Genomic DNA, 16,374 nt, shown 5'->3' with positions numbered 1-16,374 from the left:
TTTTTTAAAGATTTTATTTATTTATTTGAGAGAGAGAGAATGAGAGACAGAGAGCATGAGAGGGAGGAGGGTCAGAGGGAGAAGCAGACCCCCCGCCGAGCAGGGAGCCCGATGCGGGACTCGATCCTGGGACTCCAGGATCATGACCTGAGCTGAAGGCAGTCGCTTAACCAACTGAGCCACCCAGGCGCCCTAAAATTCATGAGTTTCAAGATGGACGCATCTTCCCCTCACCATCCATCAAGGTCCTCTCAATGGGGTAACCAAAAGCTATCAATTTCTTGTGATTCCTGCCAAAGATATTTTATACATATGTAAGTAAATATGTACAAATGGCAACAATGTTTTTTCACAGTGGTGCAATATACAGCCTTAAAAAAAAAAAAAGAACATGTATATACTAATGTGAATGATTGTCAGGATATTGTTCAAGGGAAAAACCACCATTTTCCTATTGTTAGAATTTAGGTTATTACAGTCTTGTTATTACAAACAGCATTGCCCTGAATAACCATGTTCATAAGTCATTTCACCTGTACCAGTATATCTGAGGAAAATTCCTAAAATGGAATTGCCGGGCCCAGGTGTTTGTAAAATGTCTTGGTATTGCCAGATGTTCTTCATGAGGTCATGGTATTTCAGACTCCCACCAGAAACATCTGAGAGCACCCATTGCCACCTCCCCTAACACAATACCCTCAAATATTGTGGTCTTGGTAATCTGTTAGGTATGATGGTTTTAATTGTTATTTCTCATATTATTATTGAGATTGGGCATATTTTCATATTTGCCTGTTACACCGAGTTGCATTATTTCCCTAGTTTATCATTTATGTAAGTGATACCAGTCCTAATCACTTTTAGGAAACAAACTTTATTTTGGGTTGTATTTGTAGTAGTATTTATTCAGAGTTTTGAGTCACTTGGATATGATAAAAGTCATCCCGAATGGTTTCTTCTAACATTTTGGTTGTTTGCGTAAAAACATTGAAGTCTTTGATGCATTGTGAACTTTCCATGTATGAAGGTTTGCAATATGGCTCCCACTTAATGTTTTTTTTTTCCAGTTCTCTGGCCAGTTTTCTAGTATCATTTAGTGACTATTCCATCTTTTCCTGTGGATTTAAAATGCTACTTTTATCATCTGTTAAATTCCCCTGCTATCTGGGTCTATTTCTGGTCTCCTCCATTTTGTTCTATTGCCCTGTACCACACGTTGTAAATTATCGTGGCAATGTAACATCTCATAGAGCTAGTCTCCTTTCTCTTCTCTTCAACATTCATTGACTATTGTATAAGAATTTTCAAATCCGCTTATCTGGTCTATATCACCATACCACATAGCTGCAGAAAGAATTATTTTCCTTAGGATTCTGTTGTCTAAATTTATAGACTTAACTTTGGGCAAGTAGGCACATCGAAGGTGTTAAAACTTTGTATTCGTGGGCCCCTGGGTGGCTCAGTTGGTTAAGCGGCTGCCTTCAGCTCAGGTCATGATCTCAGGGTCCTGGGATTCGAGCCCCACTGGGCTCCCTGCTCAGTGGGAAGCCTACTTCTCCCCCCTCCCCCCGCCACCATGCTTTCTCTCCCTATCTCTCTCTCTCTCTCTCTCAAATAAATAAATAAAATCTAAAACAAAAAACACAAAAAGACTTTGTTTTAAAAAACATGGTCTGGCTTTCCATTTGTTTTATGCCCCTCAGCTGTGTTTTAAATTTTGTCTTATCAGTGTTTTTGGTCATTTCCTGTTAACTTACAATATTTTGACTTTTAGTTGCTTTTGAAAATAAAGACTTTTCTTCCAGCCTATTTCTCATTGGTTGTTTTTTGTACATGATGCCTTATAAATTTCTGCACATTAATTTTGAACCCAACTGTCTTCTGAAATTCTCTTCATGTTGATAGTTTTCAGTGAATTGTTGTGGGTTCTTTCAGGCATACAGTCATATTATCTGCAGATAATGACCATTTTACTTTCTCCTTTTCGATTTTCATACTGTTTCTCTGGTTACATTAACTAGTACTTGCAGTCCATTAATAGTGGTGACAGTGTTCATCCTTATTTTATTCTTGATTTAAATGCAGCGTATCTCATTTCCCATCAAGTTTGATGCTGACTTTTGGGGAAGCTCGATCTATTTTGTCGTGTTGAGGAAGTATCCTTCTTACTTTACCAAGAATTTTACCAAGAATGGATATTACATTTTAGCAACTGACTTTTCAGCATCTCTAGAGATGACTGTGATTTTTCTTTGGAGAGCTATTAATATAATAAGTTGTATTAGTAGTTTTTCTCAGTAATTGAGCTATCCATTCATTCAGGACTAAATCCCATGGGATTACGGTGTGATATTCCTTTAAGTTGTTCCTGGATTGTATTTGTTAATATTTTATATAGGACCTTTGGATTGATAGTCATAAGTGAGAAAAATCTAGCTTTCTATGGGAATGAGTATGTGTATAGATTTTGTCTTTTGGTATCATTATTTTATTTGCTTTATTTTTTTAAAAGAAGCTCCTTTTTCTATGTTTTGGAGTAGTTTCATATTGGAATTTTCTGTTCTTTCTACATTTGGGGATGATCTCAGAAACTCTCTGGGCCTGGTGCTTTGAGCGGGGGCTTATTTATAACTTTCTCTACTTTTTCTGCAGTGACCAATTTGCTTAGGTTTCATGTCTCCTTTATAGTTAGTTTGGGTTAATTATATTTTCCTAGAAGAATAACTCACTTTTTTTTTTTTTTTTAAGATTTTATGTATTTATTTTGACAGAGAGAGAGACAGTGAGAGAGGGAACCCAAGCAGGGGGAGTGGGAGAGGGAGAAGCAGGGAGCCCGACGTGGGGCTCAATCCCAGGACCCTGGGATCATGACCTGAGCCGAAGGCAGACGCTTAATGACTGAGCCACCCAGGTGCCCCAGAATAACTCACTTTATCAACTTTTCAGATTGACTCACATGCAATCGAACAACACATTCTCTTACTATTCTTTTAATTACCTCTGTATCTCTGCTATTTCTTATTTCTTATTTTGGAAATTTGTGTTTGCTTTCCTCTTTTTTTTTTTTTTCTTGATGAGTTGAATAATTTGCTTTGCTATTTAAAAAAAAAAAAAGAACCGTTGAACTTATTTACGGGCCAGTTTGGTCAATTTTTGTGCATGGACTATGGACACGAAAAAGAGCGTAGCTCCCCCAGGGCGTGGGGTTCCACGTGTGCCCATTAGTCATACCTTTCTGATGCGTCCCGTAGGTCCTTTATACCTTTTCTTCTTCTTGTCCTTTTATGTGTCATGAGCTAAGGGGGCAAATTAATATCTCCCACACCGGATGTGTTTTCCTCAATTTCTGCTGGTGTCCGCTGTAGTTTCTGCTTGCGAGTGTCAATGCCACGTTATTCAATCGCAGGGAGTCGTGCCGCGGGTCTTCGCCGCGAGCCACACTGCTGGGAATTGCACAGTGCCCTTCTTTGTCTCGTCCAGTCCTTCCCGCCCTGAACTCAGCCTTGTTTGATGTGCATATTACAGCCTGTGATTGATTTCTTCGCTCTTGCTTCAGAGTCCTTTGCTTAGCCTTTCTTCTTCTTGTAGGTGCTTCTCTGTCATACAACAGAAAATTGGGTTTTGCTTTGAGATAGAATCTGAATGTCTGTTTTTAATAGACATTAATTTAGCCCATTTATTAATCTGGCATGTGTTTGGCATGAGTTCTGTCGCTGCTGCTTTGGTGTCACTTGAGGGGATGGTTTTTTAAGTAGCTTTTAAAACTTCCTCTCTCCAGCCTTCTTTTCTTTGCTTTATGTTGTTTATATGATTTTCTAATACTTTGGAGTTTTATTTGTTATAATTGTTACCCTTACAACTTTTTATTGTGCCCTACATCTGCTATGTTTTAGACGTTATTTATTAATCCCCTCTTGTGAGCAATGATGAAATTATTGTATTTCCCCTTCTTTCCTTCCTCCTTTCTTCTCTTCTACCAACTGGTCTTAGTTATTTACAAATATCACCTTTACTGGTATTTACGTTTGTGAGGTTTATTTGTACTCTGTGATTCGATTTGTTTAGGGCAGCACTGTCTAGTAGAACTCTCCGCGGTGATGTGTGTGTCCTGTTTATCTGCCCTGTCCTCTGTGACAGCCACTGGCCATAAAGTGGTTTTTAAGCACTTGAATATGTGGCTAGTACGACTGAGGAGCTGAACTTAAACTTTATTTAATATTAAGCCCTATAAATTTGAGTTTAAATAGCCACATATGGCTAGTGGCTGCCATGCTGGGGAGCATGGGTTGTCTTTTTTTTTTTTTTAAGTTTATTTATTTATTTAAGTTATCTCTACACCCAGCATGAGGCTCGAATTCATGACCCCAGAATCGAGAATCACACGCTCCTCCGACTGAGCCAGCCAGGTGCCCTGGAGAGCATGGTTTTCATGGAGTGTTTGTAAGCCCCAGCTATGAGAGTCAGGGCAAGCATGGACATTATGCTACCTCCCACGTTCTTGCTCCATTCCTCTCCCGGCTAGTGTTACTTAAGTCACCTCTACACTGTTGGGCCTTGTATTTTGCATTCTGTTCTCCTACCATCATCATCACGTATCTCCTTGTCTTATTATTAGAGTTAAAGGGATTCAGTCTTCACAAGTGGTTTTTTTTTTTTGACTAGCCAGTTCTTTTTTTTTTGACTAGCTAGTTTTTCTAGCCATCCCATGGATGCTTGTAGTTCACTACGTACTAAATTCGTCAAGGAGGATTTTCACGCAGTGCTCCTTGGGATTTGTTTCTGCACATTTAAAGCTCCTTTATAGTGGAGTGACTGTTTAGGTGGGTATAAAATTCTATGATCATGCTGTGTTCATCGAGCATTGTAATGGCCATGGCTGTACCTTCATTTTGAATTGCATCTTGCTATGGAGAAGTCTGGTTTTTCTCCCTTCTTATGAGTGACTTGATCTTTTTGCCTGACTCCTGAAGGATTCTTTCTTTTTGAGATAGAATAATTTTACTAAAATCTGTCCTTTTCTTGACCATTCCTGATTCATTTGCCCTTTCAGTATTTTTTTTGTAAGATTTTATTTATTTGAGAGAGAGAGAGAACGAGTTGGGGGGAGGGGCAGAGGGAGAGGGAGAAACAGACTCCCTGCTGAACAGGGACCCCCAATGCACGGCTCAATCCCAGGACCTGGAGATCATGACCTGAGCTGAAGGCAGACGCTTAACCAACTGAGCCACCCAGGGGCCCGACCCTTTGAGTATTTTAAAATTATATCAGTGAATATGTGTTCTGTTCCATTCTTTCAGTTTCCTAATTTGGGAACTTCATTATGCACACGTTGGATGTTCCTCACTGTCCCTTATATTTGTCACTTTTTTGGTGATTCTTTTTAATACTTTATTAAATTTTCATTTAATTTGTTTGCATTTTCTCACTTCTGCCTGTGTGTACTTTTTGCCTCTTTCAGTTTCACCTCCTTTCCTGTGATGTTTTTATTTTTTTCCTTCCACTTCTTTCCTGAGTTTTTCTTCTATTTTTATCTCTTTCTGTGACCTCTTCATTTTATCATCCCTGAGCTCTTACAGCTCTGTTTTCTGTCCATCTTTTATGTAAGCAATTTAAAACATTCATGGTGAAATGCATGTTCACAGTTTTCATCTGCTTGATGGTACTGTTTTTTCTGGTGAATGGTCATTTATGAATATTGAATATTGAGTAATGAATATTCAGTAAGCATTCATCAAGGTCCTGTTCTCACAATCACTCGAACCTGTGGAGTTTATATTTCAGGAGTACAGATAATATATAAGAGATCATTACTTATGTATATTTTAGAAGGTGACAAGTGCTCTAGAGCAGAGTTGAGGAATGGGGTAAGTGAGTGTGGGAAGCGGGCAGTTTTAAAGAGGATGGTCAGGGAAGCCCTCGCTAAAATGGTGTCATTTGCACAATGACTTGATGGAGATGAGGGAGTGAATGTTAAAGAAAAAATTATCCATGATACTTGTTAAAGACATCAGGCAGGGTGGGGCGCCTGGGTGGCTCAGTCGTTAAGTGTCTGCCTTCGGCTCAGGTCATGATTCCAGGTCCTGGGATCGAGCCCCGCATCGGACTCCCTGCTCCGCAGGAGGCCTGCTTCTCCCTCTCCCACTCCCCTGCTTGTGTTCCCTCTCTCGCTGTGTCTCTCTCTCTGTCAAATAAATAAATAAAAAAAATCTTAAAAAAAAAAAAAGACATCAGGCAGGGTTTTTCAAGGGGAACTGTTGTGGTGGGTGTGGAGACCTCTGCAGTGGGGGCTTGCAGTAGGAGAGAGAACAGACTCAACTCTGAGTACAGTGCAGGCAAAGAGCTGGGGGACCAGGCGGCGTCAGTGGGTGGAAAATTACAGAGAGGAGACATCAGGGACAAAGTCTAAGAGTGGATTCTGGCTAACCAACCTAACAAGATTCTTGCTGAAGGCAGGCCAGGGTGACCGACCTCATATGGGGCACTGGGGGAGGATGAGAAACCCGAGCAAGGATGATCAGATATGGGGGCTGGCTAAAGCAATTAGCAGAATTCTTGCTACGGTTGGACCATGCAGAGACAAACATGGAAGTCCAGACGTCAAGGTCTGGTCGAAAAACAGCTCTAGGAAGGCTGAGTAGCGTTTGGTCAAGGAGAGAATTTTTGTCATAAGCCACGTGGGTACCTGCAGGAGGAGCGTCCAGGTGGAGGGAAGAACACGTGCAAATGCCCTGGGGCAGGAGTTTGCAGGCACCTAAAGGACTAGCAAGGGGGCCAGGGAGGGAGGAGTGAAATGAAGTGACTGAGGGGGTGGGTTAAGAGATGAGGCCAGACTGGTCAGGGGAGGGGCAGACCCCCCCTTTGTAGGCCATCGAAATGACTTTGGCCTTCCCCCTGAGTGACATGGGGAGCTGCCATAAGGTCCCTTGAAGTAGAAGAGTGACATGATCTGTCTTGTATGGCTCCATCATCTGCTGCTTGGATTTCTCTCCCGTCCCTCCCTCACTCATGTTTACATCGATTATGTCTCCTTTTTGTAGGCCTTGAACTTATCCCTCCACCAGGCTGGCTGAGGTTTGATGTGTGGGTGTCTTTGTCCTTCACTGCTCTTCCGCTGTGGCCGAAGCAGCGGGGTGGGGGAGGGGGGTCCGCAGTGGGAGGGCCTGCGTGCCTCCCCGTGCTGCAGAGGCTCCTGCTTCCCACTGCCTGCAGGGACCTCTTGGCTGGGGCTGCCTCCTCGGCCCCTCGGGTCCCGAGCAGCTCCGGCCAAGCCTGCAGCCGGGGCCGCCGCCCCCGACGTGTGCCCTCACCCGCCAGAAGCTGAGTCCCACGGCCACGGGGCCTTGTTTCGGCTTTCTCCCGCGGGCCCCTGCTGGCTCCTCGCCTTTTTAGCAGGCCTTCCACCTTGTCTTGGTCCTCACCTGTCTCCTTGCTTCACCGAGAATAGAGGCTGTGGGATTATTTCTTGTTCTTTCGGGCGGCTTCCAGGAGGCTGGCATGGGGATGCCGACTTGACACCCCCATCTTCAAACCCGGGGTCCAGATTATGGGCGTGGTATTTCATTCTGGGGAACCCAAAAGAAAAAAGTTGTGTTGTTTGCTAGTGGCCTTTTCCACTTAGAGAAGAACGAGGTCTCTGAACGGAGTTGGGTGTCATTTCTGCCCAGAGGGCCAGCGTGGCTGAAACCGGGGTGCGACCAGTACCTTCTCAGTGCTTGTACCAGCCTGAACTTTGGTTTGCAGCTCAGGACAGCTGTTCTAGGCCCTTCTCCAGACCTGGCTCCTCCGGGCCAGAGAGTCGAGCTGGCCCGGTCAGGAGTCCCCATCAGCGGAGCCGTGCGGCCGAAGCAGGGTCTGTCACCTCGAGTCTTCTCCACGCGTGCAAGTGGGGGGCCTGCATCGTTCACGTCTGTATTTCTGGGCCTTTCTCAGGCCTGGGGCCCCCTTGATGCCGTGACGACAGCCATGGCCCTTCTAAAAATTAGCACCTGCGCGTGTGATATTTGTGCATCGTTTCTGGGGTTTGCTCCCATCCTTGAGTCTGTGAGTGACCCCTGCTAATGACGTTGGGTGACGTATCAGCACCATCCGGAGCCATAGTCTTCCTTTCTCCCTGTTGAGAGTTCTAGACAAAAGTCGGGGGCACGTTCTTGGTGACGTCTTGAGTTTTCCCTTAGTTTTAGTTATTCAAGCTCATTCTGTGCCCCTTTGCCAGAATTAATCAAGCATTGTCTGGGGTGCCTACACTAATAAGGTGTCATACGTCAGTTATCTTTCCATGAAAAACAAACAAAAGAATCGGTTCCTATTACTATGGGCCTTACCTCTTTGTTGAACTGTCTTCTGTTTCTAAAATTCTGTTTCTTAAAAATAAATAATAAAAAAAAATTTCTGTACCTTGGCTTCTTGGGCTACACTTGGACAAATTCTATACCCCTTTTTTGTTGGTGGGGATTGAACAGACCTGCCAAACTTACCTACAAATATTTCATTAATTTTGTATTTCTACTATATTTTCTTTCTTTTTTTTTTTAAGATTTTATTTATTTATTTGAAGAAGTGAGAGAAAGAGAGCGAGCACGAGCGGGGGGTGGAGGGGGCGGGTGGACAGAGGGAGAAGCAGCCTCCCCACTGAGCAGGGAGCCCGATGCAGGACTCGGTCCCAGGACCCCGAGATCATGACCTGAGCCAAAGGCAGACGCTTCACTGACTGAGTTCCCCAGGCGCCCCTCTACTTATTCTTTCTTAATTAAATCAAAGAATGACGGAAGAGTCCCTTGGGTCATGAAATATTTACTCTGCTTCCTTCCAAGGTACTTTACTTCCTTTTTCTCCTTATGCCATAGGGACCAGGGAAGGAAGGGTTGTATTGATGTCACGACTATAATATGCCGATCAGTGGTCAGCCCAGATCCGTTCCCATGAGATTAACTGACAGTGTGATTAGATAGGTTCAGAGTGTCCCAAGTGCTGCCATGTCGTGTAAGTGATAAAGTTCATGAAATTGTTTTGGCTCATTTTATTACTTGACACTAGTCAAATCAATTTTTAAAAATATACCAGTGAATTTAAATTTTTAAAAATTAGAGTTCTATTTAATTTGGGTTGTACAAGAAGTAATAGAATTAATTTTAATTAAATTTAAAAGTTAAATTATTTCAGAGGACTTTTAGTTTAAATTAAACCATGAGAGACTATGGACTCTGAGAAACAGACTGAGGGTTCTAGAGGGGAGGGGGGTGGGGGGATGGGTTAGCCTGGTGATGGGTATTAAAGAGGGTACGTATTCAATGGAGCACTGGGTGTTACATGCAAACAATGAATCATAGAACACTACATCAAAAATAAATAAATAGGAAAAAAAATTATTTGCTTATGCACTTTTTATGGGGGAGCAGGAAACAAAAACAAAATACTTAGTTCATTTAAGGGACACAGACTACTCCCCGCTCCCCAAATTCTTCAGACTGTGAGAACTTGGTACAAGTTTTTTCACTGGGTGACTAGAGGAAATAAAAAGATTTAAACACTAATAGGACAGATGGTTTTTAATGCTTTGATCTGCAGGCCCCTTTTAATTTTGCTGTATTTCTTTTTTTTTTTTTGGTTTGGTTGTCAGTAATTTGCTGCCATCATATTACCATTGGACAGCAGTCGTGCTATGTTTCTGAAGGTCATTTCACAAACATGTTGTTTGAATTTATTGTGGATTCTCTTTCCGCTCTGGTGGACGCCGTGTCGTCTCCTGAACTTCCTTTTCCACCCCAAACCCCCGTAGCAAATTGAGACCGCCGAGTTCTTTGGTGACAGGAAGAGACTTCCATCCAGGAGAGAGGATAATGTCCATATTCTGTTACTCCATAATTATCTTCAGATAGATGAATAGATGATCTGTTGTGAAATCTTTCCTAAACGATTTCATGATCCAGGGAAATCTAGGCTCGAATGTCTACAGAGAGAGCCGGGCCGTGGAGAGACTGGGGAAGACTTAGCGAAAGTGGTGGGGTGCCCTCACGTGTTCTGTGGACAAGCTCCAGACCCCTCCTCAGTGAGGCTTCCTGGGCCGAGGGAGCACCGGGCCAGTAGTTGTGTTACATTATGCATATGAAAACGTGTAGTCGTTTTAGCATAATTGAGAAAGAACCCAAAGAAAAGGGTTTTATTTTATTGTATTCTTTCTGAAGAGGTCATTATACATACTTGTGTATAATGTGGCCTTGAACCTGCTATTTACCTCTGGCCCTGCTCTTTACCCTTTTTGGAATCAGACATTTGTTGGGATTCTCCCAGCCGGGAGTGCGGACGTGTCTGGAAGGCCCTGATGGCCTGAGATCCGCTGCCCACCCCCCCCCACCCCCCAGTGCTCCCCAGAGGTCCGGCCCCGCCCCGCAGCATCCACCCCTTCGGGACGCTGTGCTTGTTCCATCCCAGCATCCAGGTCTCTGGTCTGCACTAAGTGCTCAGTGAATATCTACATCTTTGAACAAATTGCTTGTTAAGGAGACCTGCTTTTGCTAATAAACAAGGTGAATGCAAAGACGTGTTAATTTGACTGGTGGCTGTCTCTGCTCCCCTAGGAAGTGCTCTCGGGCGTGGTGGTCATATCTGGTAAGGATTCGATCCAGCACCAGGGAGTGTCTTTGACAGTGGAAGGAAGTGTGAACCTCCAGCTCAGTGCCAAGAGTGTGGGTGTGTTCGAGGCATTCTATAATTCAGTTAAGGTAAGAACGCTGACGTTGCACATTTTTAGTTCATTATCCCGATGTGTGTGGTGGTTTTTACTTGTTTTCTGGCTTTATTGTTGTTACCTGTCAGTATTTTGCAAGGTATAGCGGTGGTCCTACTTTTTTTAATACTTGCTAATCAAACCGCAAAAATATTCAGATATTTTGACTCTGGATATATCCTGCTATTGCAAGTCTGCCAGTTTTTATTCCTGTAAGATAGGATTAGGAGAACTGTAAGTAGACTAAATTCAGCCTTTAAAGACACCAGAGGTCTTCTGAGAAGTGCCTCTGGCTTCTGGCACTGACCTTCCTAAAACAAAACTGTTGTTAGGACTGTGTATGCGGCAGCTCTTGGAGTTGGTACTCAGGTAAGACGCAGATAGAGCAGTGGCCATTCTTTTCCTTTTTGTCATTTTGGGTAGAAGTGTGTGTTCCAGAATATAAACTCTTTTCCTATACTTAGAGTTTCCTTTTCCGGAGGGACATATTAACTGAGTTATGAGGGGGAAGGAGGTCAGAGGGAAGAAGGGGTCTTGTTAACCGCATTCAGATTCAGGGCCTGCCCGTGCTCTTCCGCAATATCCGTGTTCTCTTCCAGAAGCACTCAGAGGCTCACTTCACAAGTGGTAGATTTTCTGAGTGTTGCTAAACCAAGGCTTCGAATACACGAACTAGTTAAGGGGTGATAGCTGCCTTTGGGCAGGGTCCCGGTGTAACGCGGAGGCGCCCGGGGCTGAGGACAGACCTGCTCCTCCCCACGCGGCAGGCGGTGGGGAGGCTCCCAGGAGGCTGGGGTCTGAGGCGGGCACAGGCTGGTGAGGAGCCCCCAGGTTCAGGTGGCGGCCCTCCTGGCCCAGCGCCTTGACTGTGCATGTCTGCTGCTTCATTCTGAAGGTAGGAGTGCCTGGCGGGAGGGTTGTTAGGACAGCGAACGGAGCTTTTTGGGGAAAGGAGAGGAAATACGGCTTCGGATGTGCACCAAACATCCAAGCATCCGGTCCTGTGAACGAACCATAATTGTGCCAGCGACTCGAGCCAGCTGGCTGCTCGTCTGCAGACCCAGCACTGTGCTGGCCAGGACATGGGCAGGGTAGCCTCCGAGGGCTCGGGGGCTCGGGTCTTTCAGGAGATCGTTAATAGACATGCTAATTGGAAAATGCATCCAGAAGTGCGTTGTTGATGGATAGAGTTGCTTTTTCTTTACAGCCTATCCAGATTATCAACAGTACCATTGAAATGGTGAAGCCAGGGAAATTTCCCAGTGGCAAAACAGAAATTCCTTTTGAGTTTCCTTTGCATGTGAAGGGCAACAAAGTTCTATACGAGACTTATCACGGCGTGTTCGTCAACATTCAGGTGAGAGTTTCCTAATCCCGTGCAGTTCATTTCCTGGCTTTTCCTTTGCAAAACGGCTCCGTCTTTCTTTCACTGAAGGTTAATAGGGGACCCAAGAATTTAATACTGTAATTATGCCAGGACCGCCCATGTATATTCTAGTTTGATTTCTCATTTTGCTTTGCGGAACACATTTTAGGGGTGGCCATTATTTTTGATAGGAACCCTGGAGGACCCCTGCTATGCCTTCTTTTAAAAAATCCTGTTGTTTCTTTTGGGCCCTGTTCCAGCCACACTGACACCGTGAGAGGTGCTGTTAGTGTTTGGTGCACATCTGTGCCCTCGCTCCTCTCTGGCACTCGCACTGATTGTCTGTTTTATACGCATAAATATCTCTTTGTTAGATATCCGAAGGCTACTACTCTAACATAGGCTAGTATTCTTTATTGAACAAACCCTGTAAATGAGGGGAAGTGAGTTTATGACTTCCTGTCTACCTCTGCTGGCTCAGGATGCCGTTAGCCACTATTGTCTCCGGCACAGTTTGGAGTCATGACTCAGAGGGAGCGGGCGGGAGAGAGCCTTTCCTTTATTCGGTGGAAAGAAAGGTACTTTTGTGATACCAGCTTTGCAGGGCTCCCCTTGCCGCGTGAGACAAAACCATTTTGTCTTGCGTACGTGCAACAGGGCGGAAAGTTAGGAAGTTTCCTGATTTATTAACTTGTAGCTGATAATTTGGTCTCGGCAAAAGACCCCTCCCCTGCCTAAAACGCACCACTTTATTTATTTATTTTTAATGATTTTATTTTTATTTATTTGACAGAGAGAGACGCAGTGAGAGAGGGAACACAAGCAGGGGGAGTGGGAGAGGGAGAAGCAGGCTTCCCGCGGAGCAGGGAGCCCGATGCGGGCCTCGATCCCAGGATCCTGGGATCTTGACCCAAGACGAAGGCAGACGCTCAACCGACTGAGCCACCCGGGCGCCCCTAAAATGCACCACTTTAAAAATACAGATCCTCAAAACACTTGTGAGAGTTTCAACTCAAAGTTTGACTGCGTGCGAGTTCTACAAAGTGCCAGAAACATGGGGTGAGCAGAAGCACGGGCCGTGTGACATCCTGCACCGCAGTCATTGTCTTTCCGTCCAGAGAAACTGCATCTAGTCCTTCATTATTGGTGCACCAGTTTCAGGCAATGCGTGCACTAGAGGCTTTGGACAGCACGCAGGAGGTGACAGGAATGACCGGCTTCTGAGGTCGGGAGTACTTTGACCGCAGAACGCAGTACATGCAAAATGCCTTCTTAGCAAGCCTGACAGTATCTCAGACGTCTCATTCAAGCGTCATATTTATTCTCTCCCCAGCATCCGCATCGCCTTGCTTTCCCGACACAGTAGCTCTTTAATACTGTTTATTTAATAACATAAGTGTTCGTTCATGAGAAACCGAAGAGACTAACATTCAGGTTTTACTGGTCATACTTCTTGTGCCTTCCTCCTATGTTCATCGTTCTTGTTAAGAGATTAATTTGTTTCAGGGGCGCCTGGGTGGCTCAGTCATTGGGCGTCTGCCTTCAGCTCAGGTCATGATCCCAGGGTCCTGGGATCGAGCCCCGCATCGGGCTCTCTGCTCCACAGGAAGCCTGCTTCTCCCTCTCCCACTCCCCCTGCTTGTGTTCCCTCTCTCGCTGTGTCTCTCTCCGTCAAATCAATAAATAAAATCTTTAAAAAAAAAAAAAGATTAATTTGTTTCAAATCAAATTGGAGGGGCGCCTGGCTGGCTCAGGCGGTTGAGCACGCGACTCTTGATCTCGGGGTTGTGAGTTCGAGCCCCACGTTGGGTGTACAGATTACTTTAAAAAATAAAGTCTTTAAAAAAAATCAAATTGGAAATCTCACTCTTTTCCAAATATTGCCAAGAAGGGCATGCAGATTTACAGTTGACCCTTGAACAACATGGGTTTGAACTGTGTGGATCCCCTTTACCTGGATCTCTTAGAGTGCAAATGTATGTTCTCTTCCTTATGGTTTTCTTTTCTCTAGCTTACTTTATTGCAAGAATCCAGTATACGATACATATAACATACAAAATATCTAATGTTACTGGCCAGGCTTCTGGTCAACAATAAGCTCTCAGTAGTTATGTTTTTGGGAAATCACAAGTTACACATGGATTTTTGACTGTGCAGGGATCGGCGCTCCTCACCCCACATTGTTCAAGAGTCAATTGTACATAAAAAACTGTACTTGTGTCCTGCATGGCTGTGTGTAAATTGGAAACTCTTTAAAATGCAATTGGAGGGTTAGCAGGTGGTGAATTCTTCAGTACGGTGTATGATCACCCAGACCCAACCTTTATTTTGGTCAACAGATTTTACCCCTTGAGGGTAACTTCAGAGTGCTACAACTTGAATTCTCTACCTCCCCAAATATCTCACAGATTTCTAAAAATTAAGAGATTTCCTCTCATCCTAACCTCCAATTTAGAAGAGCTTATCACCTAGATTGAACATTTATTAGAATTTTGCCCTTTTTGTTTCATCTTTGTTGATCTTTCCTGAGTCATTTCGAAGTTCCAGAATCATGACACTTGTTGGGCTACTTCACTGTCCATCTATAGAAAATACAGAAACACAGCTGGTGTTTTCACACCTATCAAAATTAGCAAAAATTCTCGGAATACCATCTCATTCCCAATTCATATTCAAATTTGTTGTTGCTCCTTTTGAGAAAACATACTTCTTTTTAAAAGATTTTATTTTTAAGTAATCTCTACACCCAGCGTGGGGCTCGAACTCACAACCCTGAGACCAAGAGTCACCTGCTCCACCCACTGAGCCAGCCAGGTGCCCCTTGAAAATATACTTCTCCAGAGAAACTAGGATGGTGGGTTGTTGGTTTTTTTATCTGTTTTTCATTCATTGATTCATTCATTCAGTTTCTAGAGGGGTCTTTTGCTAGCCTCGTTGTTTTATAGCAGAGCAGATGGTGACGGCCTAGGGTCCCACAGGGCGTTGCCCTCCATCACACCCTCGCTTGCCGTGCTTACCCTGAAGATTCACGGGTGCATTACTTGGGACAGAAAGTGTTGTTAAACCTGGTAACATCCTCTTTCTCAAATTATGTGGGCGCCAAGGCATTTTACATTGGTAATTGAATTGTGTTGTAGTAGCATAATGAAAACATAGTAAAAACCGTGAGACAGAATAAAGGGTTTAAGGTGTAGCGAGTAGTACGTTTCCAGCTTGCAGGGTCTGGATTTCCTTGTCTCTCCTTAGACAGAGGCTTGGTGCTGTTTGGTCCTGTTCTTCCCAGGCATGTTGTGTTTGTTTCTCACCTTTGTGATTAGATCATGCGTACCAGAAGCTATCCGCTTTCCTCCAGTTGCCCTTTGTGCAGATACCTTTTCTTTTAAAAGTGATGTAAATCATAGGCAAATTTTATTATGTTGGTTCTACTCTTGTGGCCACAGGAGCAAGGCTTTATACTATACCCCAACATTACAGCAGTACCAACATGTCTGCGAAATTGTAATTCAGAATTAATTTATCCAGATGCTAGTCGTTCTGTCTCAGAGTTAAGCGTATCCTTTCTAGGAGTCTGCTTCACGTCTGTTGACATGCATCCTCCTTCTTTCTGTTGGCCTTGTGTTTACTGACGGTCATAAGATCCAGTCCTGCACCTCCTCCTGGCGCCCTGCTCAGTCTGACCTTCCTGACCCCGTCTGACCTCTCCTAGCACCTGGAACCTCCTGAGCAGTTGGGCAAGATCACGATAAAGTAAAAAGATCTAGGGCTTTGCAGCAGGCAGATCTGGGCTTGAGTCACAGCATTGCATAAGAATTCAGAGCCTGGGTTTTGGCAACCGGCAGGTGTAAATTCAAATCCCACCTCTGTGACCCCGAGCAGCCTTCATGACCTCTCCTCCTAGGAGATTAATGAGGTCTTGGCGTGAAGAGCTTCGTTAGCACAGTGCCGGGCACATAGAATGCTCCCAGGATGTATTTGCCGAATGGCTGAATAAATGAGTTATTGGTGACCGTCCTTGTAATTCACTCAGATGGTACATGTGAAAGAATTAACGTCATTCGCAGAACAGAACGTCAGTGTGTTCCTCTCCTCGCCACCTTTCTCCCCACCCTCACTTAGCAGCTGCCCCGGATTACTGATTATTGCTTTCGTACTCAAAAACATTTCGTGACCAGAAGTTGATGCCTGTTGTTCTCACTCCTTTGCAAGTTGTACAAATCCAGCTCAAACTGACTTAACTTAAAAACAGATATCACAGATCACCGAGCTGGCAGCTCCAGGGAAGCCG

The 16,374-nt window shown here is 44.2% G+C and overlaps 1 protein-coding gene across 4 annotated transcripts in view; it reads left to right on the top strand.

Annotated features, from left to right (window-relative positions):
* The window catches only part of VPS26C (VPS26 endosomal protein sorting factor C), a 45,006-nt gene that overhangs the window by 15,762 nt on the left and 12,870 nt on the right, over window positions 1-16,374 (top strand). For all 4 annotated transcript variants that reach the window (XM_032392610.1, XM_032392609.1, XM_032392607.1 and 1 more), the window contains exons 2-3: window positions 10,575-10,718; window positions 11,931-12,080. In XM_032392610.1, coding sequence (XP_032248501.1) covers window positions 10,575-10,718; window positions 11,931-12,080 — 294 coding nt within the window. The remainder of the gene's footprint in view (window positions 1-10,574; window positions 10,719-11,930; window positions 12,081-16,374) is intronic.

This window comes from Phoca vitulina, unplaced genomic scaffold (genome assembly GCF_004348235.1).
Source record: "Phoca vitulina isolate PV1807 unplaced genomic scaffold, GSC_HSeal_1.0 scaffold68, whole genome shotgun sequence".
Lineage (NCBI taxonomy): Eukaryota > Metazoa > Chordata > Mammalia > Carnivora > Phocidae > Phoca > Phoca vitulina.
This window is presented reverse-complemented; position numbering and strand designations above follow the sequence as displayed.